Raw genomic sequence first — 27,148 nt, 5'->3', positions numbered from 1 at the left:
CAAGACCTCATCAAAAGAAAGACTCGGCAGTGAGAACCATCAAAGACTTCCTCTCATAGGTGGGGGAAGGGGGAGACTAGTCCTTGAGAAATGCTCATTAAGACCCCAGAGTTAAACCTGCAGTGAGAGAGAGTGTGTCAGGGGTAGTGAGTGAGATATGTTTCTCAGGTAAAGTATAGACTCGGGAAAAAGGATAAATAAATGGTCTTTATATATACTACTGGTGACTAATGACTCAGGATATGAAGAAATTGCCATAAAAACGACCCCAGTTGGTGAACACAGTAGAGGCGGGGTCTGTGTTTTTTCAAGAGATGTGGGAGAGGGAGAGGAAGAGAGGGGAGGGGGAAGGGAAGGACAGGGGGGGAAGTGAGAGAGAGAGGGGGGGCAGGGGGAGAAGGGCAGGGGGGGTGGGAAGGGGGTTGGGGAATGGGAAGGGGGTTGGGGAAACGGGTGGAGAGGGAAGGGAGAGGGAGATGAAGGGGGAGAGTGGGGAGGGGAAGGATATACACCCCGAGAGAGTGTTTGTGTTGGAGACAGTACAGTGAAGACATAATATTAAAATTCATAAATGCTCTGGGGTGTTGGGAGTCTGAGAGAGGCTGAGAAAAGTGTCGACATTATGTTCAAAATTCATAACTTCACACTCCTTAAAAGACAATGTTTATGTTAGAGAAAGTAAAGATTCAACATAAATTTAAACATTCATAAATGCTCAAGTATTGAAACATTTATTTGTGCTGAAAAAAATAAAAAAATATTGAAAATTAAGAAGATAATTTATAACTTTACATTTTTCTAAAGGACAACGTTTATGTTGGCGGGAATATAACATCAACATACATTTCAAACTTCATAAATGTTTACGTGTTGAGAGTGTTTCATCCTTTGAGAGAAACGAGGCAAATTAACAACAATAAACACAACATTCATAACTGCTCACTTTTTTTTAATGACACTCACGTCCTGAAAGACTCGGGGAAATTTATCAACAATATCACACTACCTTCAACTACACAACTTTGAAAACCTCGAGAAAGTTACGAATATTAACTCAGAATTCATTAATACCGGAGAATTTAACTAAGAATTCATAAACGCTCAACTGTGGAGACACTTAATTCATAACGTCACACACCAGGAGAATTTAATATTAAACTCAGAATTCATAAATACCTTAGAATTTAACATTAAACCAATAAATCATAAATACCAAAGAATTTAACACAAAATTAACAAATACACAAGAGGGAAACATTTACTCAACTCTTGACGCACCCCGGCAGAATTTAACACTAAACTCAGAATTCATAATTACACACACCTTAAAAGACGCTGTTTATGCTAAAGTCAGCCAAGTTAAACTAGTTTCACGCGACACAAACTCCATTAATTAACTCCGTAATGGGAGGAGAGAATTTATAAACACTTAGCTTCAAAGTTATGTGTGAGGAGGAGTAAAGAATATGGTGTTGGACCTCCTTTTGGGCAAGTTTTCCTCCACAAACCTAATGTGAACCTTGCTTCGAATCCTCATGTTCTTGTTTCGAAACCCAATGAGAAGCTTGTTTCGAACCCTTATGTGAACCATGTGGAGTAGCGTAGGGGTCGCTGTGGTGGGTTATAGGTCGTACTGTGGTAGTTGTGGTGGGCAGCAGTGAGTCGTGTAGTGGTAGTTGTGGTGGGCAGCAGTGAGTCGTGTAGTGGTAGTTGTGGTGGGCAGCAGTGAATCGTGTAGTGGTAGTTGTGGTGGGCAGCAGTGAGTCGTGTAGTGGTAGTTGTGGTGGGCAGCAGTGAGTCGTGTAGTGGTAGTTGTGGTGGGCAGCAGTGAGTCGTGTAGTGGTAGTTGTGGTGGGCAGCAGTGAGTCGTGTAGTGGTAGTTGTGGTGGGCAGCAGTGAGTCGTGTAGTGGTAGTTGTGGTGGGCAGCAGTGAGTCGTGTAGTGGTAGTTGTGGTGGGCAGCAGTGAGTCGTGTAGTGGTAGTTGTGGTGGGCAGCAGTGAGTCGTGTAGTGGTAGTTGTGGTGGGCAGCAGTGAGTCGTGTAGTGGTAGTTGTGGTACGAACCATTGCCCCATGAGAGTGAGCACCTCGTGTTGGCCAGTCTCCAGCAGGGAAAGACAACAATGTATTTAACAGTATATAATCACGAGACTCACCCAGACACGACACCAGCCAGTGCACGGGGGAGATATTATGTCTTTCTTGATTTTTCTTGTTCTGGAGTAGACATTAAGACATAGTGAAGCACCTATAACTTAGACCTAGTGAATGATGCTTAATAACCCTGGTGGTAGTTGAAGTACTTAAAAATAATAATTTATCTATCACAAAAACATGAATACATTTAAAAGATTAGCATACTGAGAGATTATCCAATTATTTTAACACGAAGGAATAAAGTTTAGAGCATTTTTCCCCCTAATCGTTGTAAAGTTCAGAAGTGGAAATAAAGTTCAACTCAGTTATTGTGAAATAAAGTTTTACCCAATGACTGTAATGCAAAATAAAAGAGAAAACTTTTACCTAACCATTGTGAAGTGAGGGAACAAAAATAAACGTGTATTTTGGTTTTTTTGGGGGGAGGGGCGGGAGGGGGTCGATGATTTAAATTGAAAATGTGACAAAAATAATTAACTTTTGATGTTATTAAGATCATCTGAATAAATAAAAGTTATATTATGTTTATTTGAAGAGAAAATCAATATAAAAAAATGTCTCCCTGGATTTGGAGGATTTGAGAATATTAAAATGAAGCTTTGATCAAATATATTTTTTTATTATAGAAATGAAAAGGGAACAAATTTGCATAATCATTACACGTTTCCCTATAATCATCAGCCGAATAATTACTTAAAATCTTTTCAAAGTGAGTAAATAAAGATTAAGCATTTTTAAATGTATTTTTTTTCCAATTAACGATTCGCTTTAGACTGTCAGCATAAATGATTAGCCAATCCGTCAGTAGTTATGATTACTATCCTCCAATGTGTTTCTCCAATCTGGTTAAGTTATAATAAATTCCAATTAAAACATTTCTAATATGTTTTAGAAAATTTTCATTCAGTAGGTGCAACAAAAAGTCGTCGTTCTGGTCTTATGAGTTGGATACAGGAGGAGAAAATTATAAAAGTTTTGTAATAGAAAATAAAACGAATGTGAAGTCTTTAGTAATTCAGGTTAAGTTTAATGAAAGACATTATTCTTAAGTCTTGGAATAACACACACACACACACACACACGCACACACACACACACACACACACGCACACGCACACGCACACACACATCACAGAACTCAGAGCCTTGTCAACATTCAACAACAAGGAAACAGTGTATCCTTGGGTAAATGGGACGCGTGCCATTAAGCTACATCACACAGAAGGAATGATAAGGGACATTCTCTCCCCTATGTCGAGAATGTGGAGCCGCTGCGGTCATGTGAGGTTTAGTGCTGTTGCTGGACATGTGTGTGTGTGGGATAATGGGCAGAGAGGGAAGCTGAGGGGAGGAGAGTGAGGGGGAGAGGGAGAGATTGGAGGAGGAAGACTAGGAGGGGTGGGACAGAGGTTAGGTTAGGTTAGGTTAAGTTCGGTTAGATTAGGTTAGGTTAGGTTATGGTAGGTTATGGTAGGTTAGGTTAGGCATTCTCCAAGATCTTAATGTCCCAATATTTTAATCATTTCCTCTCCCTCTCTCCCTCTCTCCCTCGTTACCTCCCTCCCTCGTCACCTCCCTCCCTCGTTACCTCCCTCCCTGAAGAATAAAAAAATGATAAATAGAACGCGAGAAGATGACTATCGCCAGACGCTCCTGGGACAGTGTAGGCACAAGTGATAATAAAAAAGAAATGAAGATTTATTTCTGGAGCGACGACAGCGAAAAAAATTAAGAGGTCGGGGTGATAAATGATGTAGATGGCCGATGACCCTGTGAGATCCTACTAGCAAGGCATATCTCCCTCCCTCCCTCCTTCCTTCCTTCCTTCCCTCCTTCCTTCCTTCTACCCCCTCCCCCTCCTTATCTCCCTCCACGACTCTCTCCCAATTATCTTTCTGGAGTCTCCCCTCTTCCTCCCTCCCTCCAGCAGCAGGGTGAAGGAGGGAGGAAGGACAACAGTATTCATCTCCCAGAAGTAGGCGACACAGGAGAAATACCGCCCCTCAACACGACACTTTGTATAACGTGTTGACGGCTGACGTGAGAGACAACAGCTTCTCACTTCCTTCCCTTGTTCATTCTCCAGGGTGTCTCACGGCGCCATCTAGCTGCCTAAGGTTCTCTCTCTCTCTCTCTCTCTCTCTCTCTCTCTCTCATTAAACCGAGTTGTAATTCGGCACCCCTGGAGAGCCACGACCTCCCACCAACCCAAATGCAGAAGGCGCAGACAGGCCGGGTATAGACCAACGACCTCCCACACCCCTCCCACTCCCACTCCTTCGTCATCTATCCACCGTCAGGAGAGTCGTCACCCTCTGTAAATTACCCGTGAACACCGTGTGGCTCTTCGGGTGAGAGGACCTACCAGAGTGTCTTTAATGTATTTGTTTTGGCTTCGTGGCCTCTCTAGATACCTTTGTTCCCACATCTTGAGAGAGATAGAGATAAAGAGATAAGAGAGTTTAGAGAGAGAGAGACAGATAGAGGGAAAGAGATTGAGAGAGAGACAGAGATAGATAGAGAGAAGAGAGAGATAGAGAGAGGAACAGATAGAGACAGGGAGAGAAACGGAGAGAAAGAAAGAGATTGAGAGACAAATAGAGAGAGAGAGATAAAGAGAGAGAGAGATAGAGAGAGACAGACAGACAGACAGACAGTTAAATTAGACACAAATAGTTCTCATTACTATTCCATCTAACATAAGCTAAAACAAACACAAAGGTGATGAGGTCATTCCCAGTGCTTCTTTCTCATGATGAATTAAAAAATGAAAACTACAAAAATAAAATAAAAGAAACTAATGAATAAATTATCTCCGTGAAGAATAAAAGATCTAATCTATAATACAATTTACTCTGAATATAATTGTTTGATGTTTATTCTTTCAATGTATTAAAAAAAATTCTCGTTTTTTTTTATTTTTTTTCGTATTTTCGTTTGTTTTCGCTTTCTCGTTTTTTTGTTTATTTTGTATTTTCGTTTTTTTCCCGTTTTTGTTTTGTTTTTTTTATGGTTGGTGAGGACTCGGTTTACTTAGCTTAATGAACGTCTCTTTTGACTTCACTGATATATATGTTGTACGAGAGGAATATTTTACCTTTGTTTATTTATTATTATAGGAGTTTTGTTTTATACTTAATGACGAGTGTTGTAGTTTAGTCTAATTTGTTTGTTTCATTTTGTTGTTACTCTCTCTCTCTCTCTCTCTCTCTCTCTCTCTCTCTCTCTCTAGTGAAGACCTGACCTTAAAATGCATCCATAAATGAAAAACCCCAAAAATCCCTACAATACAGATATGAAAAAGGTGCGTTGGTCAGTGGCGGGAGGCCGGAGTAGAGTGCGTGTGTTAGGGGGGCAGGGCAGGATAGACGACCGGCACCGGATGTAAGCAAACCAAATTCAAGCACCACTTATCCCAGCCGGCTCCCCCCCCACCCCTCCTCCCCTCCATTATACACACACATACACTCGTTCGTTTACTCTCTCTCTCTCTCTCTCTCTCTCTCTCTCTCTCTCTCTCTCTCTCTCTCTCTCTCTTTGTATCTGCCTATCTATCTTTTTTACCTCCATTTAAATCACATTCACTCCCTCCAATTATTCCTCTCCCTTCCTCTCTCTTTATCCTCTCCCCTTCTTTCGCATTCTCTCTCTTTATATTTATCTTTTCTCTCCCTCTTTATTTCTTAACACAATTAATTACCAACACTGACGAAATTACTCTGAGGTATTTTGTACACCATGATGTATTAGGTTAGAGCAGATCGTCAGTATTGTTGTGAGCCTCTAGGCGGAACGCAGGGCACGACTCGATCTGCATTGCAAATCGAATTTACACAGGGGCCTGGTGCATGTTGGAGGGGCCTGGTGCATGTTGAAGGGGCCTGGTGTAGTGTTGAGGCCTGGTGTATGTTGGAGGGCCTGGTATATGTAGGAGGGCCTGGTGCATGTTGGAGGGGCCTGGTGTAGTGTAGGAGGGGCCTGGTGTACTGTAGGAGGGACCTGGTGTATGTTGAAAGACTCCCTCAACCATGCTGTGTAATACGTCATGTCAACAAGATACCCCTGCCCCCCGTCCTCAGGCGGCCAGTGAAAAAACCAAACCAAACCTAATCCTAACTCAATTAATATAGAGCCGACAGCCCTAAGTCCTGGTAGAGCCCCTCACCTCCCCACCACTACCCGAGCTCTATAAAGTCCACTTATAAGAAGCTAATAAGTCCGGTCATTAAAACGAATTTACCTGCATGAAAAATTTACCTTATTATTCTTTTTACTGTTTTTTAATGACTAGCCACCCTGACTGCTAGTAGATTCATGTATTGCTATTGATCATAAAACAACATCTTAGATCGCTATTGATGCGCCTCCACACACACACTACATAAGAGTCAACGAATCAATATGTAGATATGATGGTTCTTCACAAACAGGGAATTGTTGTTTATTCTGGGTAGTTAAGCCTTTACAAACAATACATTATGTATCGGCACGAAACAACATCATCAGAGGATTGTTTTGGGAAGAAGGGTAGGAAGGAAGGAAGGAAGGATGGAAGGAAGGAAGGAAGGAAGGAAGGAAGGAAGGAAGGAAGGAAGGAAGGAAGGGGAAAAATTGTGTCTGGCCCCGAACAGGTCCACTTGTCTGTGTTATGAGATGAGCTCCAGTGAATTTTGAATATGTGTTTGGGGAATGTTGTCTGGGAGAGGCAGTGTGTGTGTGTGTGTGTGTGTGTGTGTGTGTGTGTGTGTGTGTGTGTGTGTGTGTGTGTGTGTGTGTGTGTGTGTGTGTGTGTGTGTGTGTGTGTGTGTGTGTGTGTGTGTGTGTGTGTGTGTGTGTGTGTGTGTGTGTGTGTGTGTGTGTGTGTGTGTGTGTGTGTGTGTGTGTGTGTGTGTGTGTGTGTGTGTGTGTGTGTGTGTGTGTGTGTGTGTGTGAGTGTGTGTGTGTTAGGTTAGGTTAATATTGCCATCATCACTATAAATCTATATATTATAGCTCTTTATTGCCTCAGATAAAGCTCTTATACCTTACCATTACTCCACATATATTTATACAGACATTCAGACATAACCAATGGAGATATAGAAATGATATAGCCAATATAACTCAAGACATAAATAATATAATCCATTATCACTTGAGAAATATTTATATAACCCATTATCACTTGAGAAATATTTATATAACCCATTATCTCTCAAGCTAAACAATTTCCCCAGACCTTATACTTTAACATAAGACTTAGTATTAGGCGTCAGCATTTACATAACAATGAGAGAACTATGGATGGTCTTGGGGCAAATGGCTTCGTCCATGTTAGAGAGTCGTAAAATTCCAGGTTTTAAAAGTCTGTAAATTTTCACTAGTCGTGCATTCATTGTTGTTGAAGACAGCCAAGTTGCCACAACAGTATTGCTGGGGTGGGGGGAGGGAGGAGGGAAGGAGTGCTGTATATTTCATGTTTGGAGGCACTGTGAGGTTAATGTTTTTGTTGTTGTAGTTGTTGTTGTGTTTGTAGTTGTTGTTGTGTTTGTAGTTTTATTACGAGTTTTAGGAGTTTCCACTACCACCAGGGTTATTATCATTCACTAGGTATTATATTTAGGAGTTCCAACTGCTAAGATTATCAAGCGATGGATTCTTTTATAAATTTTTAATGTATTCATAAATTCATGTGTCTGAGAATGTAAACTACTGAACACATAAATTCAAATATGTATTCATAAATTTATATCATGTATTTATAAGGTTCAAAACTTATAATACATTCTATTCATTTATAATATATTCTTAAATTCATAATGTATTCATAAATTCATCATGTTTGTACTAATAATGTATTCATAGACTCATCAGAGAACCCTGGTGGAACATTGTGGAGGGTGAGTCAGAGAGAAGGGTAATTTTGTATTAGAATTGAGTTGGTTAGGTTAGGTTAGGTTATATTAGGTTATTTTACAGTTAGATCAGGTTAGGTTAGGTTATATTAAGTTATTTTACAGTTAGATCAGGTTAGGTTAGGTTATATTAAGTTATTTTACAGTTAGATCAGGTTAGGTTAGGTTATATTAAGTTATTTTACAGTTAGATCAGGTTAGGTTAGGTTATATTAAGTTATTTTACAGTTAGATCAGGTTAGGTTAGGTTATATTAAGTTATTTTACAGTTAGATCAGGTTAGGTTAGGTTATATTAAGTTATTTTACAGTTAGATCAGGTTAGGTTAGGTCTTAGGTCAGGTTAAGTCTCAGCTCCAGGTTGCAGATCGTTGAGGCCTTGAGTCCACAGTGTGAGTGAGTGGCTTGTGAGGCGAGGATAGATAGTGGCAGCGTGTGGATGGTGGCGGCGTGTGGATGGTGGCGGCGTGTGGATGGTGGCGGCGGGTGTTCCCTATGCAATTTATGCTTATGGGAGAAGAGAACACTTAAGAATAATGGGTCATACAATATCATAATACTCGGAGCAGGATTACCTAAACGACTGAGAGTGAGGGAAGGCAGCGAGGTCGGCACGAAACGCAGTGAAAAGGGGATGAAAATATATGATAAATGAGACAGTGTTCTTAACGGATGAGGGGACTGAAGGCTAGGGGCTGCGGAGAGGAAGGGGGGGGGGGCTACCTACCAAATATTGCCAGCCCTTTGCTTCATATATTGGAACGTTATATAAGCACACACCTCACGCACGAAACGTTGTGGAAAAGAATGAAGATATATGGTACACTAAATTGTTCTTGGTAGCGTTGAGGAAGCCTAAAGGATAAACCAGAAGTACGACAGGTAAACCATTTGAGGACGATGGTTTAAAGCCTTCGAAGGTGATGGTTTATTTATTTTGAGGACGATGGTTTAATTTTCATAAAGGGCTAGAGTAGATTTTACCTCTTAACTAAAAATACTGGAATAACATCGATATATCTTAGTTTAGCTGCAAAACACAAACACACACACACACACACGAAAAATACCCCCGTGAGCGTCTAGAGAGAGGATTGCCAATAACCCTCAGAGCGGCTCTTAAGGATAATTTTCCCCTGCTAATTGCCAGTGTAAGAATACCGCTAACACAGGCCAGAATGATCCCCGGACCCAGGCCAAGATGTGTACACTAAAGCCGAGGTTAAGTTAGGTTAGATAAGATAAGGTTAGGTTAGGTTAGATAAGGTTAATTTCAGTAAAGTTTGGTTACTTTAGGTTAGGTTAACAATCAATAACGTACCTAAGTCATGAGGAGCCTTAATAAACCTTACCTTATTGGTTAGGTTAGGTTAGGTTAGGACCCAGTAGGACAGAAGTCTATTACAACCTGTCTCGCATTTTAACTTGTAAACTGAGACAAAAATTAACGTCCGAACTTTGGTGAAAATCCCGACCGCCGGCATCTCAATCTCCCGCTGTGGAATTTTGCTCATTTTTAAGATTTTTCCCTCAAGCGTAGACGTCGGGTGAGAGCCAGGGACCTGTTCTCTCTCTCTCTCTGTCTCTCTGTCTCTCTCTCTCTCTCTCTCTCTCTCTCTCGTGTATATGTTTTTCTTTGATGTTTTTCTCCTTCCTTTCTTGATTTCCTTCCTCTCTCCCTTCCTTCCTTCCTTCCTTATTTCCTTTCCTTCCCTCCCTCCCCTTTTCTCTCCTTTCCTCCCTCCCTTCCTCCTCGACTTTTCCCCTCTCTCCCTTCCTCCCTGTTTTTGAATACAAGACTCCCTCCGTGTCTTACTACCTCCCCCCTTGCTCCCTTTCCTCCCTTCCTGCATTATTCTCTCCCTACATGACTCCTTCCTCCCATGTCTTCCTCCCGTCTTCCTCTCCCTCTTCCTACCAGACTCCATCTTTCCCTCTCTGTCTTTCTCTCTTCCCCTAACCTATTCTAGGACTTGCCTCTCCTAGGTATCTCCCTATACCACCCACCCACCTACCCTCCTACCTCTACCCTCCATCACACCTCTACCCCGACCCACCACCCCACCCACCCACCCCCCCACCCCCCACTCACTAACCCCAGGTGATCTGATCTCTCCTCCCTCCCCCAGGTGGCGGGAAGTACCCTGTGATGGTGTATATCCACGGGGAGAACTTCTCATGGGGCTCCGGCAACCTCTACGATGGCAGTATCCTCGCCGCCTATGGTCAGGTCACCGTAGTCACCCTTAACTACCGCCTGGGGCCATTAGGTGAGTGCTGGGGGCAGGTGAATACTGGAAGGCAGGTGAGTGCTGGGAGGCAGGTGAGTGCTGGGAGGCAGGTGAGTGCTGGGAGGCAGGTGAGTGCTGGGAGGCAGGTGAGTGCTGGGAGGCAGGTGAGTGCTGGGAGGCAGGTGAGTGCTGGGAGGCAGGTGAGTGCAGACTGACAGACAAACAGACAGATAGACAGACACGAAAGATGAAAAAAATACTATATAAACATATTGAAGTGAAATATAGAAGTAAAATTAATTAAGTTTTCCTCCCAATTAGGACGTGTCTCTGTAGGTGAAATATACAGGTGTGTAGATTTTATTTGGTGTCTGTCTGCCTTGTCCACACGAAATACTTTTACTCGTCAAAGCTAAAGTCAAATATATGTAAAAATGTTTGAGTAATTTATCTGCAACGTGGGATTTTTAGCACTGTAAGGAGCTGTGTCTGTTTAAGAGAGTTATAACGCACACATACACACACACACACACGCACACACACACACACACCCACACACACGTACGCTTCAAGAGACAAAATAGCTGGAGCTGAAACTTACAACAATTTAAGCAAGGAAGATATCAGGCATCACATAAACAAAGACATTTATCGAGTAAAGACAAAGAAATTACCTAAACTAAACATAACACCATAGAGATTAACAGACAAACAGACGTATCTTGTAAACAGATCAAAACTCCTCGAATTCCATGATAAAGAAGATGTGTCGTTTAGGAGAGAGAAGCCAGGGGGAAACAACGGAGCTTAAGAATATCAATATACAACACAACTGAGGCCATAAACCAAGGTAATGGTTTAACCCGGTCCCTGACATAGTAGTGAAGATCTCAGGTCAAGTTTTCATTAATCTACGACTTTTAAAGAAATTCTAACTATTTGGGTGATTTAATTCCCCCCCCCCCTTTTGTTTAGCTATATTTAAACCCTTTTGTTTATGGTTTAACTTTTTGGATAATTGTGTTTAACTTTTTGATAATTGTGGTTTAACTTTTGGATAATTGTGGTTTAACTTTTTGACGATTGTGGTTTAACTCCCTGATTACTATATATAAACCCTTTGAGAATTATGGGTTAAATCTTTGAGGAATATGGTTTAGCCTTTTTTTTTAGTAATTCCCTTTTCATTCTCTCTATCTCTCTTTTGTGTTTATATTCTCTTCCATTCGTCTGTCCCTTTGTCTATTTCTTTCTCTCAAACTTCTCGTCTTTTCTCCCGAGTTCCCATATATCTTTCAAACCTTTCTCTTCTCTCTCTCTCTTTATTGGTTTCTCTCCTCCCTCTCTCTCACTCTCGCTTTTCCTTTTCTCTATCTCTCTCGCCTAGTCTTTCTTTCTTTCTTTCTCTCTCTCAACATTCTTTCTCATCTGCATACCTTTCTATTCCTTTTCTAAATTCACCCTCACTTCCCCTCTCGCTTCTCCTCCCTTCTCCTTCCAACCTTTCCTCAACATTCCTCTTGCCCTCCCCTCTCCTCCCTAATCCCTCTCCCTCACCTCTCCCTTCGCATCCTCGCCCTTTCCCCTCACCTCTCCCCTCGCATACTCACCCTGTGCCCTCTCCTCCCCTCCCCCCACCTTCTCCCTCCCTCTCCTCCTCCCCCACCTTCTCCCCTCCTCCCCTCTGTTCAGACTCAATAATCAGATTACTTTCCGATAGTTTGACGCAGTATGTCTTCTTGTTTATCGTCCTCTTGTAGTCTCTTATTGGACTATTTTCATCGCCAGAGACAAAAAAGAGAAAAAAACTGAAATAAAGGGAATTTATTTATGTTATCTTGTGTAGTATTGAATTTTTAACCTTTTGACGTTTAATTTTGACTTTTTCGTGACTTTACTTTGTGATACTTTTTTATTAACTTTTTGATATTTTTTGTCAGCGGTGATAGTTTCTGCAGTATTAAATATTTTGCCTATACTTTTATTTACTTTTTTATGACTTTTTTTTTTATTTGTGTTTTGCCAGGATGATGTTATGTGAAATTACTTTTTTTTAGCTGGATATATTTCGTGTATATTTTTTACTTTATATTTCATGGTCTTGTATGCGGTATTAAACTATTCTGCTCTGTTAGGACTAATTTTTTTACTACACTCAACACAAACCATTTATATTCATGTTGCTGAAGGGAAATATTCTCATCGTGTTGCCAGTTGTGTTAAGGAATTACAATAAAAAAAAGAATTTGTATTTGCAAGTGTCTTTTATGTCGCTTAAATTATCATGATGAATCTTTTAAACTGTTTGAAAAAGTTGCTGCAGTTGACAGTAAAAAATATATTACTTTTTGTCTAAAACCTTTATTTCTAGGTATATTAAAAACGGTTTATATTGTTAACTTCTATACGGATTAGAATAAAACTTTCCACGTTCAGTTCTCCATCACCTCAAGAAATCACAACAGTTTACATTGATAGAATAAACATTTGTAGTATTTCCTTTCCTTACGTGGCAGAGAAATATATCGACTAACATTTATTCACCTGAACTCGCTCTTGTTTACTCTGAATAAATGGTCGCTTTGTATACGATCTTTTCCCTGGCATAAAGGGAAGTTATCGACTAAATATATTCTTCTTTACATGGAGAGAACACGCAAGCCTGAACCATGGACTCGGGGAAGCGAGAAATCCGGATTCCTCACTAAAACATAAACATAAAGAGAGGATTATGGGTAGTGACGTAGACTAATACTGTTATTGTTTTCCGAAATATTTTAACATCGACGTCATCAGTTCCGTTTCATTAAGTTCCCTTTTTAAAAGTTTATATGTACACGAGGTAAATATTTAGTGTTAATGTATTCAGTTGTGGTCGAAACTAATGCCCTTAGCTCACAGACGTGGTTATGTTAGGTTATGTTAGGTTTCCGATATTACTGTGTCTCTGGTCCCTTATCTGATACACTGTGGACGCCTCACTTAGCATGCATGAGCTGCCACACCACCACAAATGTCACCAGTAAGCCGCTGTCTCCAACCCATTGATCGCCAGACATTAATCTAGATTGGACACGTGACTCACCTCGCTGCCGCTCACCAGATTCATACACAGTGATATGTGACCGACTCATACCCTGACCTAAACTAGCCTAAACTAACTTAACCTGAACTAACGTAACCTAACTTCGTTTAACTTTAACTAACCTAACCTAATATAACCTGACTTATCCTGATCTAATATATCTCCACTTGCTGTTCCTCTCCGTCAGGTTTCCTCAACACGAGCCCCAACAGCAGCGGGAGCGGCGTGGTGGGGAACCAGGGACTGATGGACCAACTGGCGGCGCTCTCATGGGTCAACGAAAACATTGTCCACTTCGGGGGCGACCCCAGCAGGGTGACGCTCTTCGGCCACTCCTCCGGCGCCGCCTGCATCAACTACCTGATCGTCTCCCCCGTCGTGGTGCAAGGTGGGTGTTGGTCTGATGCTCTGAAGGACACTTAGTGTATATGATGGGCTGGCTGCCTTATTGACCTGGGTGAGGGAGTGGTGGAGGAGGACCTGGGAGAGGGAGTGGTAGAGCAGGACCTGGGAGAGGGAGTGGTAAAGCAGGACCTGGGTGAGGGAGTGGTGGAGGAGGACCTGGGAGAGGGAGTGGTGGAGGAGGACCTGGGAGAGGGAGTGATGGAGGAGGACCTGGGAGAGGGAGTGGTGGAGGAGGACCTGGGTGAGGGAGTGGTGGAGGAGGACCTAGGTGAGGGAGTGGTGGAGGAGGACCTGGGTGAGGGAGGGGTGGAGGAGGACCTAGGTGAGGGAGTGGTGGAGGAGGACCTGGGTGAGGGAGGGGTGGAGGTCCTCGTGGCCAGGCGGGGAAGACACTATCAAGGCGGTCATCTAGTTTATGGCATCATTGAATTTTAGATGATATTGAAATAATGGGCTGTGTCGTCCTATACCTTGGTTATTTTACTACACATACACATACACATACACACAAACACGCACACGCACACGCACACACTCACACACACGCACACATTATGTACGTATCGTAACGCACACTGACCATCACTACTGTTCTCTCTGCTTCAGGTTTGTTCCAGAGGGCGGTGCTTATGTCCGGGTCGGCCCTGAGTCCCTGGGCAGAGGTACAGGACGCCCTTTCTGTCACAGCTCGTCTGGCCAAGCACCTCAACTGTTCCCTGCCCTCCAACCTCAGCGACAGACACCCGGAGACGATGGCGTGTCTGCGGAACGTGTCTGCGCAGCGCCTGGTGACTGCTAACCTCCCACAGTACAAGTTTACCTCTCTGTTTGGTCCCAGCGTCGACGGGGTGGTGGTGCCCGAGGACTTCAAGACGCGACTCAATAGGGTAAGACCACCGGGCTCCTGTTATCACCACGAAGGACAACCCAGTGATAAGGTCCATAGAAAGTGGTGATAATGGGGTCCTTTATCCTTATCTATGCTGATATGAGTAAACGAATAACGAAAACATATCCTATCCTACACTTGACGAATACTGAAGGTTACTTATATAACGAAAGCTTCAGGAGTAATACTTTGAGAATATTCCACATATAACTTGTAAAAACAGGAGATACTAACACTAATAGTTCCTCTGAAGATCTATTATCATCATGTACTAGTAACCGAACTGAGTTGTGTGGTTATGGAGGGAGTTAATACGTTAATAAACAAGTGATGGATATAATGGAGCCAAGCATTACATAACTCGTATCTAGGTGAGGAGACAGGTAATTACGTGGGCTCCTGCACCACTAATTAATAACAAAGAATGACGAAACTAATACACTGGAAACCTCGATATAATGGGCTTTCCTTTCCATATAGTCTGTTAGATGGAGGTTTCACATCAAATGAACCCTCGATATAACGGACTTTTATCTCCATATAGTCCGTTAAATAGAGGATTCACTATAATTAACCTGTATTATTCCTCAGGTAAACAAAAACCTACTTAATTTTCCTAAGAAGTCAACCTCTCATACGATAGCCATTCTGTATACTTATTTTAGTCAAATAATTCGGATTTAATGGAAAAATTCATAGTTAAGAGACAAAACTTTATGTGATTTTAACTTCCATAAATGATTCTGTAAGGTTTTAGTTGTAGTTAGATATTAGATTATTTATTGACAATTTATCGAAACAAAAAAATAAATGACGAGGGAATTTTTCGTCCTGATGCAGATACACGAAGATAAAACCACTTGGGGCTAATTTACATAATTAATATTCACGACGCTATGAATATCATTTAAGAATTGAGAGAATTAATACTTTAATGTTATATAACCTTTAAGAAAATACACCACTGGGATTGTGTAATTTTGTTTTAGTTAATCTTATGTATTGGCTCCAAAAGGTATCTTAAACGAGACAAAAGGACATAAGGGACGAAGTATTTTGACAACCCTACGAGACAACAGGAGTCATAGTGTTCATTTTGAAATTCATTGATCACCACCGTAAAGATACCTTTTTGGTGTACACGAGAACACAACACTAACTCCACCATTAACGAATTGATCCATCGTTGAACCTTGAGATAAAAATGTTCCTTGTCTGCCCTGGTTCATTAAAATACAGGTTCAACTTTAGAGAACCATTTTGAGCCCAAGAAACTGTGAAAGAAAACCTCAGGGTGGAATTTAATCCTTTAATCTTATGTGAATATTAAAATCTTCGTCTCAAGATTCGTTATAGGACCATTAGACACCATTTCTTGCCAATCGAATTATCCCGAAATTTTAACAGTGATGACAATTTTTAAATCTTCTAAAATTAATAAAAAATACAAATTAAAAACTTCAAAATAAAATAGATATTAAAGAGTATTATCCATCTATTTATCAATTATCGCCTATTTCTCTTTTTATTCTGAGGGAAATAGATCAGGAATTACGAAATATCAATAAAAATGGAATAATGGAAGAATGTTGATGTAACACAAATGTAAACACGAGACACAGAAATAACACGACAGGAGAAGATTGCCTACACTTCATTGTCTTGTGTTTATGAATATTAAAGAAATCTATTGTCACAACCGTCATCCACAATACTTCATATAAATTCACTGTTTATATAGATGTACTGTTTATATACGTGTTTATATATGTATAATATATAAGAAATTTATAAGAAAAAGACAAGATATATAACACGGAAACTTTACAGGGAAAAGTATCACAAAATAAGTGAATTAATATTTTTCTCCAAAATGGAAATTTATGGCAAAAATATCTGGAAATAAAATCAATAAAATGTATTTTTTTCAAACGTTAGAAAATAACCAGAATATAAATTTCCAAGAGTAAGTGAAATACTATTGAAATATTATTTTCCCTAACAAAAACTATGTTATTTTATTTTCTGAAAATTCCTGCTTAAAAAAAATAAAAAGCATTAAAGTCAGACACGTGGACGTCAGATTTTCCCAGAGATTAACAGGCGAGCCGCGAGGTCACCTTCAACTAAATTATAATTAATAAGAAGACACACAGGTGACTCTACCTTTATCATAATAATAATAATTATAATAATCGGGGTTATATATATTATAGTAATACGTCATCATAATAAAAAGTTATACAAAAGTGTTTGACATAATGAGTGGAAACATTAAAAAGGCTGAGAGTTTCTACAACAGCGCAGCAAAGGTTGTCGTAAATATTTATTGTCACCGTGGGTCTGTATGCTGGTGTACCGGAAGGGGGAGGAGGAGAGGGAGGTGGGAGGGAGGGGGAGGTGATGGGGGAAGGGGGGAGGGGGAAGGATTGTGCTGTGAGGTGGTGGTGGAGGGTGCAAGAGGAGTAGAGGTAGAGGGGAGGGGAGGGGTGGAGGGAAGGGGTGGAGGGAAGGGGTGGAGGGAACGGATTTATAGGCTAGGGAGGTTGGAGGGGATGAGGTGTGGAGGGAAGAGAGGATGAAGGAGGGAAAAAGTAACGGCTTTGCTCTCTCTCTCTCTCTCTCTCTCTCTCTCTCTTTATCTCTACCTTTTCTGTCATTCTTTCTCTTAATATCCTTCTCTCTCTCTCACACACACATCACCTCCGTTATTTAATATACCTGGCGTAACATCATTAACTTTGGGTGATAATTACAGGTAAATCTTCACTACCTCAAACACCTTTTACTACAGTACCTTCAATTTAATATAAAACACAACCAAGGTGAAGGAGGAATGATAACCTAACCTAACCAAACCTAACCTAACCTAACCTAACCTAACCTAACCTAACCTGACCTGACCTGACCTAACCTAACCTAACCTGACCTGACCTGACCTCATTTAAATTCAGGTAACCATTCATAAAGTTCGCTGATTATATATACAGAGTTAGTGAGTGGAAAGGACTGGAGGAGGAAGAGGAGGAGGAGGGAAGAGGAAGAAGTAGGAGGGGATGGGAAGAAGAGGGAAGAAAAAGAGTGAGAAGGAGGAGGAAGAAGAAGAATAGGAAAACAAAGGGGGGGGGGGAGGAGAAGAGAAGTCGCTTTTCCACCTAAACAATAGTACACACTTGAGTGACTAAGGCGAACCCTGCCCTGAGAAAACAGACTTCAGGGTGTGTTTATATTTCACTGTCTTCTCTCCCTCATTACAAACTCCTCACTGTTTTAATTTCCTCCGAGAATTCTGACACACCTCCAGACCTATCCAACAAGAGAAAATAATAAACATATATTAAGGTTTAGTCATTTTCTGCTGCATTTGTCACGTTAGCCAGATGGATATGAGGAGACGCCATTGTCTACGATTTTTATTTTATTTACTTCTCATTATTTTTATCTCTATTTTACTTGTTTTTTTGTTGTTTATTCATATATGGTAATTGTTAGAATGTGTTAAGGGTATAATGCTGTATCTAGTGAGAGTTATAATGATGTGGGATGATGTAAGTATTATTAATTAACCTGCCGGGAACTTTGGGATTATCTTACAGTAATATGAAGAGATATGGACCTCATTTATCACCCCACACACACACATGTACGCTCTCTCACACACACACACACACACACACACACACACACACACACACACACCATTGAAGGCTTGTAATCTCAGCCTCGCACTAAAAGAAACGTTTCTCACCATCTCTGCCGTATAAGTGAGGGAAGGAGTCATCAGAGTGTGTGGAACTGCCCTTAAAAATGTTAGAGTAGAGTCATAACGCTTCCTATCATGGCCGCAGGGTCAGGGGTCAGGAAGCTGTTCTAGATACGATTTAACCCTTTGAGTCCTGGTGGGTTACATCATCGTTATTAAAGGGTTAAATTATCGTCCTTAAAGGGTTAAATTATAATTCTCAAAGGGTTAAATTATCGTTCTCAAAGGGTTACATCATCGTCCACAGAGGATTACATCATCATCGTTAAAGGGTTAAGTAAAAGGGTTAGTACGTGACTTTACGACCAGAAGTACTTAAAGTTACTGTAAGCTCTCAGGATTTTCTTCATCAGTGACAGTCATCAGTAGTAATTAAGTCTCCCTCCCTCCTTCCCTCCCTCCTTCCTCTTCTCTCAATCCCTCCGCTCTCTCCTCCCTTCTTCCCTCCTCTCCCATCCTTCCTTCCATTCCTTCCTCCCTCCCTCCCTCTTCTCTCTCCCCCACCTCCTCCACACATCACCTGTTCTTCTTCTGCCCGACAGGTGTTGGAGGGGAGACAACTTGACGTAATGTTCGGTGTGACAGAAGCCGACGGCTACCCTGAACTGAACCGCCAACAGGCTACTGAAGGTCTCGACGTACAGGAGAGGAACCGACTACTGAGGACCTACGTGAGGAACATCTACCACCACCACCTTCAGGAGATCTACCTGGCCATCACGAAGGAGTACACTGATTGGGGGAACCCGGCGCAACACCCAGTACAGGTGAGTATCTTTCAGGTAGCAATAATTGTGGGAATGTTTATACAGGTCACTATCACACACAGGTAAAGGAGGTCTAGTACAGGTGAAGGAGACCTCGTACAGGTAAGGGAGGTCTCTTACAGGTAAGGGAGGTCTCGTACTGGTAAGAGACCTAGAATATAAGAGAATTAGATAAAACAGAAATAATAAAATAAATCTCCTGAACGCTTTTGTTTGTCGAGATAAAATAGAAAACTGGAATGAATTTTCAGGTTACGAAATGTGTTTGTGTGTATGTATGCGCTCATGTTAGTGTATAGTGTGTGTGTGTGTGTGTGTGTGTGTGTGTGTAAACCGGCATATGGTAAAAGCTTTAGTGTAATTTAACAGTGTAGAAAATGCAAATATGATGACCATTCCTGTATCACAGTTCATCGCCCAACACAAATAAAAAGTGTAAATGTTTCACTGTTAATTTACCCAAAGTTCAACAAACAATATTAAAAAAAATACTTGGTAACAAAATAAGTGTTAGGCACTTTTCTACCCCCCTCCCCCCCCCCTTTTTCTACATCTCTCCACCCCCCACTCCCTCACTTTTCCACCCCTCATCTCTCCACCCCCACTCCCTCACTTTTCCACCTCATCTCCCCTCATTCCTCACCTCTCCACCACCTCCGTCACCCCTTCACCCTCTCACCTCCCCCCACCCCTCACTTCCCACCTCCCTCACCCCCTTCCCTAAATTATTCTCACATAAACTGAACACAACACATTAACACTGGAGCTGAAATTGCCTTTTGTCTCTAATTTGATATAAATGTGATTAACCTTACATAAACAACAAGAAGATAATATTAGTAACAAAAATAATGGCAATAAAAATAAATGTAATAATAATAATAATAATAATAATAATAATAATAATAATAATAATCTATTAATATAGTGGATGGGGTTATTTTAGTTGTAAGTATACGGCATAATGTGTTACGTGTTAATTGAGTAACTAACACCCCCAGAGAGACAGGTATGTGTTAATGAGACGCTAACACCTGGATCATCTCTTCCTGTAGGTGCGGGACCTGACGGTGGAGGCGCTAAGTGACGGCGGGTACCTGGCGCCCTTGGCTAGGTTTGGTGAGACTATCAGTGGGAAAGTTGATGCATTTATGTACGTCTTTAACCACCACGAGAAAGACAGACAGGTGAGATGGCCGATAGGTAAGGTAGAGAGAGAGAGAGAGAGAGAGAGAGAGAGAGAGAGAGAGAGAGAGAGAGAGAGGCGTACCTGGCAGATCATTAACACCTCATTTCGTCCAATTATCCCCTCTTACTTACCTGTATTTTTTCTCACTAATTAGAATCATTATTGGTTTTCTCAGCGTTGTCTCTCAGTATCGTTCTCTGTTTGACTGTATTCAGGTTACTTCACCAGATAATGAGGTTAATGTCGTATTTCTCACCATCTCTCTGTCTCTCTCTCTCATCACCAGTGTTGACTCTTATCACGGCTGTATTTATCATCATCTCAGTGTTTCGCATCATCGGTATATCTCTCACTGTGTCTCTCAATACGACCTTATCTCTCACCTTCTCTCTATCTCCCATCACCAACCACTAATATCTCTCACCACTACCTTGTTTTTCACCATATCTCTCTATCTCTCCCTCCTGGTGATCAGCGGCTAGGAAGTGTGTTTGGGTCAGAGGTGCCACTTGTGTTTGGGGCTCCTTTCATGGACGATCCTGGACACTGGAAAACCAACTTCACCCGACCTGATGCTCTAGTTTCTGAGCTCATCATGCGCTACTGGACAAATTTCGCCAAGTCGGGGTAAGTTTAATTCACGTATTGTATAATGTGATCTGATTTGAGTTTACGTTTTTAATGATGATGATGATGATGATGATGATGATTTTGATGATGATAGTAATAATATTGTTATTGATAATGCTCATGATATTTCTACTACTATTACAACGACTACTACTATCACCACTACCACATCTACTACTACAACAATTTAAGCTAAAACTCATAAATATAAAACATTAAACTAATAAAACTTAAATAAACATAACTTAAGAAAAAAATCTTACTTACATTACAAAAAACTAAACTGACTATTCTCTCCCAGCAAATTCAATAATCCCCCCGCCCCCGTTCCCCCTCCCATCCTCCCCCCTGTTCCCCTTCCCATCCTCCCCCACCAAAAAGGTCCTCACATTTTCAATTACCCGGATAAATCAGCTCACTCATTGGTCTAATTAAAAAGAAAGTTTAGTGAAGACTTTCTCTTGGATCAATGTCAAGACTAATTAGGTTAAGTGATGAGGAGACGAGGGAGTAGAAGTGATGATTATACTGTGTTTACATATGGTGAAGGAGTCTTAGGTTAGGTTAGGTTAGGTTAGGTTAGACAGACAGACAGAGTAACCCCCCCACAACTTTATCATGGACTCACCCAATAACCACTACAACACGACCCTACAAGAAGCCTGAAAAAATTATGTAATATTTTGTGTTTTTGTTTTCGCCTACAGGGATCCCAACGTACCTGATGAGATGAAGCCACTGTTAAGTTATAAAGAGAGAAGCAGACAGCGAAACATTACCTGGGAACCTTACGAGGCCATCTACGAGAAGTTCCTCGAGATAAGTAAGTTGAGTAATTAGTTATATGTCTCGAATTAGTTGTTTCGAAGCTAATTGTGAGACGTTTCAGGTGTGTTTTATGTGGTATTACTTATCTCGAAGCTAATTATGAGATGTTTTAGGGTGTTTTAAGTGGTATTAGTTATCTGAAAGCTAATTACGAACCTCTTAGAGCTTTTAAGCATGATTAGTCATCTCGAAGCGAAATACGAGACATTTCTTAGTGTGTATAATTGTAATTTGTTGTCTCGAAGCCATTTAGGAATGATTCTTATGAGAAACCATTTGCTCTAAGAACGAATTCATATTTTTAAGACTTTTCCATCTTCTCTCGTCAGCAAATCCGCTTCCCAGTAAAGGGTTTTGGCTAAGTTGCCATCTCAGTCCGCCATTTCAGCGACATTTTTCCTTTAACGACAATTATATCTTATTTTTGTATTCCCTTCGTTATTTTGTCTACTGAAACAATTATAATCTCTAAAGGTCACGTTAGCCAGAGAGAAAAACATTATCACGTTGTATTGTTTCAGAGCAGAGGATATAAAATATTCATTCGTTTGCATAAATGACCTTTTCGTTACAATATATTCAACGCTCATTACAGTATGCATGAGAGAGAGAGAGAGAGAGAGAGAGAGAGAGAGAGAGAGAGAGAGAGAGAGAGAGAGAGAGAGAGATCGTATTTATCAAGCGCTGGTAGTGAAACGTGGCTGGCTGGCACCGTAGAGTTTCACATAGCTACTCCAGGCTAGTGACCGCGCGAGGCCGAGTACTGATGTTAGTTCTACTGCATCTGCCAGCTCTATGAATACCTGTTATGTCTCATTGATTGACTGGTTGTATTACTAACTGACTGATTAAACGGTTGTATGACTAACTGATTTATATAGAAATTTATATATCTTTTAACAGTTAATTGTTGATGTACTATTGAAATAATTTTGCAAAGCGATATAGACTTCATTTGTTGAGGGGTTGTAATAACATTTTGACAACAATAACAACTACAAAAACAACAACTGACTGGTTTATTGACTGTATGGTAAACTGACTGACTCCTTGATCGTGTAAGTGGGGTAAGTAATAGGTAAGAGACTGTGGAATAAGTGATAGGTAAGTGATAGGTAATTAATAGGTAATTAATAAGTAAAAATCTTTGGTTCTCTCACGGTCTACATCGTTGCCGGTCACCAAGGCAACAAGATGTTTCAGAATAGTTCTCTTTTTCTCCCCGTAAAACTTTGATGAAAAAAACTCGAATCTAAAACTTTTCTTGCCAGCGAACTTCTCTTGTGTGTGTGTGTGTGTGTGTGTGTGTGTGTGTGTGTGTGTGTATGTATGTGTGCGTGTCGATGTATGTGTGTTTATATATTAGTGTGAGGTATTATATGTATTGTATGTGTGTCTGTATAATTAATCTCTGTTTACATCCTTCCCAGACCACATAACATCACACTCCTTAACCCTGGATATATGACCTTGACTCCCAGGTTATCGGCCGCGGCAGAAAGACCACTACAGGGCCCACAAGGTCGCCCTCTGGAACTGGCTCATCCCGGAGCTGGAGGAGGCCGGGTCCAAGTACCCAGACTCTGACGGGGAGGCCTGGCACGCCTCTGAGGACCCCAAACACTTCATTGGCCCAGTCAGACCACTTGATCCCTTCAGGTAAGACCATATGAAAGAGTGTTACAGCTTACAGTATAATACGGGACTGTAGTTTCAAGTACAGTAAACCCTCTCAATTGTGGATTTCTCAATAACGTAAAGGATACAGTTAACCCTCTCAATAACGGACTTCGCAATAATCAAACCGACAACAGTGTATCAGAAGGTTAATGTAAACTCTTTAGGACGTCGTTAACCGTAACAAGTGGCGAAGGTGAAGGTGAGGTAAGTTAGTCTCCCTCAAGTGACACTCAAGCGCATGATACTTCCTCACACTCAAACACTATTAATGGTCTACTATCTGGGCCTCCTTGTGTGATCTTCAGGTGAGATGTACACTGAGGTGTCTCTCACCTCAGCCAAGTCTCTTTAAATAAAACTAATCGTATCTGAAGGGCGGAACTCTTGGAATATTTATGACTATTGATCACCGAGTAGCTCACACACACACCGAGACGATCACACACACTTACTGGTAAACATCGTGGTTATGTGCACCTACTACAGTTATTGGAGGAAAGAAGGCAAGTATGTCAGACCTCTCACCACTCACTCAAGATAGCGGCGCTTGGAGGAGGACCTTGGCACTGTGTTGTGTCCTTTGTTTACACCTGTACAATACACCCAGTTAGACAGTTAATATATTGACAAGTAGATAGTATGTTAGCAGCGAGACATGAAGTATAATGTGTCATCATACATGGTAAACACTAAGGTTCTCCCTCCCCCTCCCCCCCCCAGGTTCCTTCACACAACGCACGTGACGGCGACATCAGCGGGGCCCGCCCTGCCCACGCCCAGCGACGAGTACCTCCCACCTAACGTGAGTGCTGCTCACGGCAGCGTCAACCGCCCCGTCAACGCCTCCGCAGAGGTGGCTCCCACCGGCCAGTTCCTGGACTACACCACAGCCCTTACCCTCACCGTGGCCATCGGTCTCTCGCTCCTGGTGCTCAACGCTATACTCTTCGCTGCGCTCATCTATAAACGGGACAGAAATTCCATGGGACCAAAAATGAAATATGACAGTGCGTCAGTTCAGCCGCTGTGTACTGTTGACAGCGGGATGCGCTCAGTGTCTACCCACGAGGCGTTGTCTTCCCCCGTGAAGGACAGCAAGTCATCCTGCAGTGTAGACCTTCAGTGTACAGAACTACACACGTTCCCCACACCACCTGATATAGGTGACCGTAACACCGAGGTCACCTTCCACACCAGCAACTCCATGCATTCTCTTCTCTCTCAGCCCACCAGCCAGTTCATTCCGCCCCCGCCCCTCTTGGCCACGACGCCGCCCACCCCGCCCGTAACCGGCCAGCACGGTGAGGGCGGCCTGGAGTCTGGGGCGTGTGGGGGAGCACGGTGCTATTCAGAGGTCAACAATGGCCAGTATCCAGAATTGAGTGGCGGGCAGTACTCGCCTGACGTAGGACAGTACACCTCAGATATGAAAAGCGGACACTACCCAGAGATAACCCTGGACCAGTACAGGAGTTCAGGGGGCGGAGGTCAGTGTGTGGAGTCAAGCATATCCGTTTATCCAGCCACGTCCACCTCTTCGTGCCCCTACCCGCCTCAACACTCCCAGTACTGCTCCCACTACCCCGGTAGCGTTAGCCAATACTCCTCCTCCACTGACCAGTACTCCGTTTCTGGGAGTCAGTTCTCCAGCCCGGGAGCACCGTGCACCACCTCCACGTGTCAGTTCTCGGAGCCCGGGGTACAGTGTCTCCCTCAGTCCTCCTACAGTGACGACGGGCAGGAGATGATGGCGCCCAGGACTAACATACGTAGTGCAACGCTGCAGAGGGGTTCATCGTCCTCCTCGTCCTCGTCATCTAGGAAGCCTCAACCACCACCCCGCGGCTCGACACTCCCCTCCTACGCCACACTTCCTAGACATAGCTCCAAGGATTCACTCTCTCACATCAACGCATAACGCCACCACCACCACACACCACTAAGCTAAGGACCTGCTACTCATCGTCTGTTCATTAAGGGATAAAAACAAAAATATATACTTCAACTGACGCTCAAGTACGATAGAGAGAACACGGGTGACGGGTTACATGTACATAGTGATGGATCTTAACGCAATAGAGTAGTGTTGTTGTTCCCAGGCGACTGATAGTGAGGAGTGGGAGGTGGTGAGACGGCGAGGCGAGGCTGTGGTGGAGAGGATGAGGAGCGGCGATGGTGCTAACAAGTGAACAATTGACACTGTGTCACCCTCGCCAAGTGTTGTGTACAGACAACTATGATTTTAAACGACTATTCTTATATCAACAGTGTGTGTGTGTGTGTGTGTGTGTGTGTGTGTGTACCATTCAGTTCTCCATCACATAAGTCTCACCTGTTCTCTACGAGTTACCCAAAAGTCACCAAGTTTATTAAGAATTCGTGTCAGAGACTGGCGGGGGGCGCGAGGTGCCCTTCACAGCCTATCGTGTATTTATCTGCTGTTATCGGTATGAATTTTTTCCATTTATTTTTTATGCTTATACTGATATAATTCCAGGTCATTATAGGCACAAGGTCATTATAGGCACAAGGTCATTATAGGCACATTTTGGGTGGACTATAATTCCTAGATTTTAGATACGCGGTTACTCATTTTCTCGTACGTGTTGGGTGTCAAGGAACAAATTAACCAAAATATAGAAACTTTTTTTTTCTATATTCCGGAAGGTCAGTATTCGTTCCTAGCTGTCGTTTCATTTACCGATTTATGGACGAATGCTGTGATTGGGTTAATGCACGTTCAGTTAGCTTTGTATTTTCACCAGCACCTTCTCGTGGCCACACCTCTCTACCTCTGTATTATCACCACGACTCACTAACTCTCAGACCTGGATCCGGAACCTAACCAAACCTAACATACTTTTAACCTATCTCTAACCAAATCAAACCTAACCTAATCTAACATACCTCTAACCTAACCTAACCTAACCTAACCTAATCTAACATACCTCTAACCTAACCTACCTAACAAAACATAACATAACAGTACATAACAAATAAACCTAACCTAACCTAACCTAACCTAACCTAACCTAACCTAATCCTACCTCTAATCTAACCCACATACTATTCCTGTTCCAGATCTGAATCCGGGAATTAGTTTGGTTCATATTTTTTGTGATTTTCAATTTAATCTCACGAGGAAGGAGACGTCAGGTGTATTGATTGTTTAGTAATATATCAGAGGAACCAGTGAACAGCCTTGTACTGACCTGATCCAACAATGGGTTAGCTCTACCGACGCCGCCTGTCACTGAACAACATGGTGACAACAGCTCATGAGTCGTATATTGAATGATGTTAGATATATACCACGACCATCACCACGTCCTAGTCCTTATGTCTAAAAATTATCTCTGTTCTTTAGATAGATTAATTTAGCGTTAACATAATCAAAATAATTAAGACATACTCAGACATACTAAGACATGCACAGACAATCTCAGACATGCTAAGCCATACTCAGACATACAGTCATATAACTCTACACTGATAAATGATAAACGTCCATAACATCTTTAAGTATACATAAGGAATACTGACAGGAAATTGGAGTGTTGTTGACAGGTGTGTGAGTGACGGAGATAAGGCTCAGTATAAGACGGTTCACGCTACAGGTACCCAAGAGCCGC

General features: G+C 41.9%; 1 protein-coding gene across 1 annotated transcript in view; it reads left to right on the top strand.

The window, feature by feature from the left end:
* Window positions 1-26,457, top strand: part of LOC121875881 (neuroligin-4, X-linked-like) — a 91,853-nt gene extending 65,396 nt beyond the window's left edge. Inside the window, exons 3-11 of the mRNA XM_042380610.1 lie at window positions 10,179-10,319; window positions 13,553-13,753; window positions 14,377-14,657; window positions 18,965-19,189; window positions 20,245-20,376; window positions 20,854-21,005; window positions 21,716-21,831; window positions 23,318-23,495; window positions 24,237-26,457. Of these exons, the coding sequence (XP_042236544.1) occupies window positions 10,179-10,319; window positions 13,553-13,753; window positions 14,377-14,657; window positions 18,965-19,189; window positions 20,245-20,376; window positions 20,854-21,005; window positions 21,716-21,831; window positions 23,318-23,495; window positions 24,237-25,434 (2,624 nt within the window). The 3' untranslated portion in view covers window positions 25,435-26,457. The remainder of the gene's footprint in view (window positions 1-10,178; window positions 10,320-13,552; window positions 13,754-14,376; window positions 14,658-18,964; window positions 19,190-20,244; window positions 20,377-20,853; window positions 21,006-21,715; window positions 21,832-23,317; window positions 23,496-24,236) is intronic.
* Window positions 26,458-27,148: the final 691 nt, after the last annotated feature.

The sequence above is a fragment of the Homarus americanus genome, unplaced genomic scaffold (assembly GCF_018991925.1).
Source record: "Homarus americanus isolate GMGI-L3 unplaced genomic scaffold, GMGI_Hamer_2.0 scaffold18884, whole genome shotgun sequence".
Lineage (NCBI taxonomy): Eukaryota > Metazoa > Arthropoda > Malacostraca > Decapoda > Nephropidae > Homarus > Homarus americanus.
Note: the sequence above shows the minus strand (reverse complement) of the source record. Positions and strands in the feature narration are given on the sequence as shown.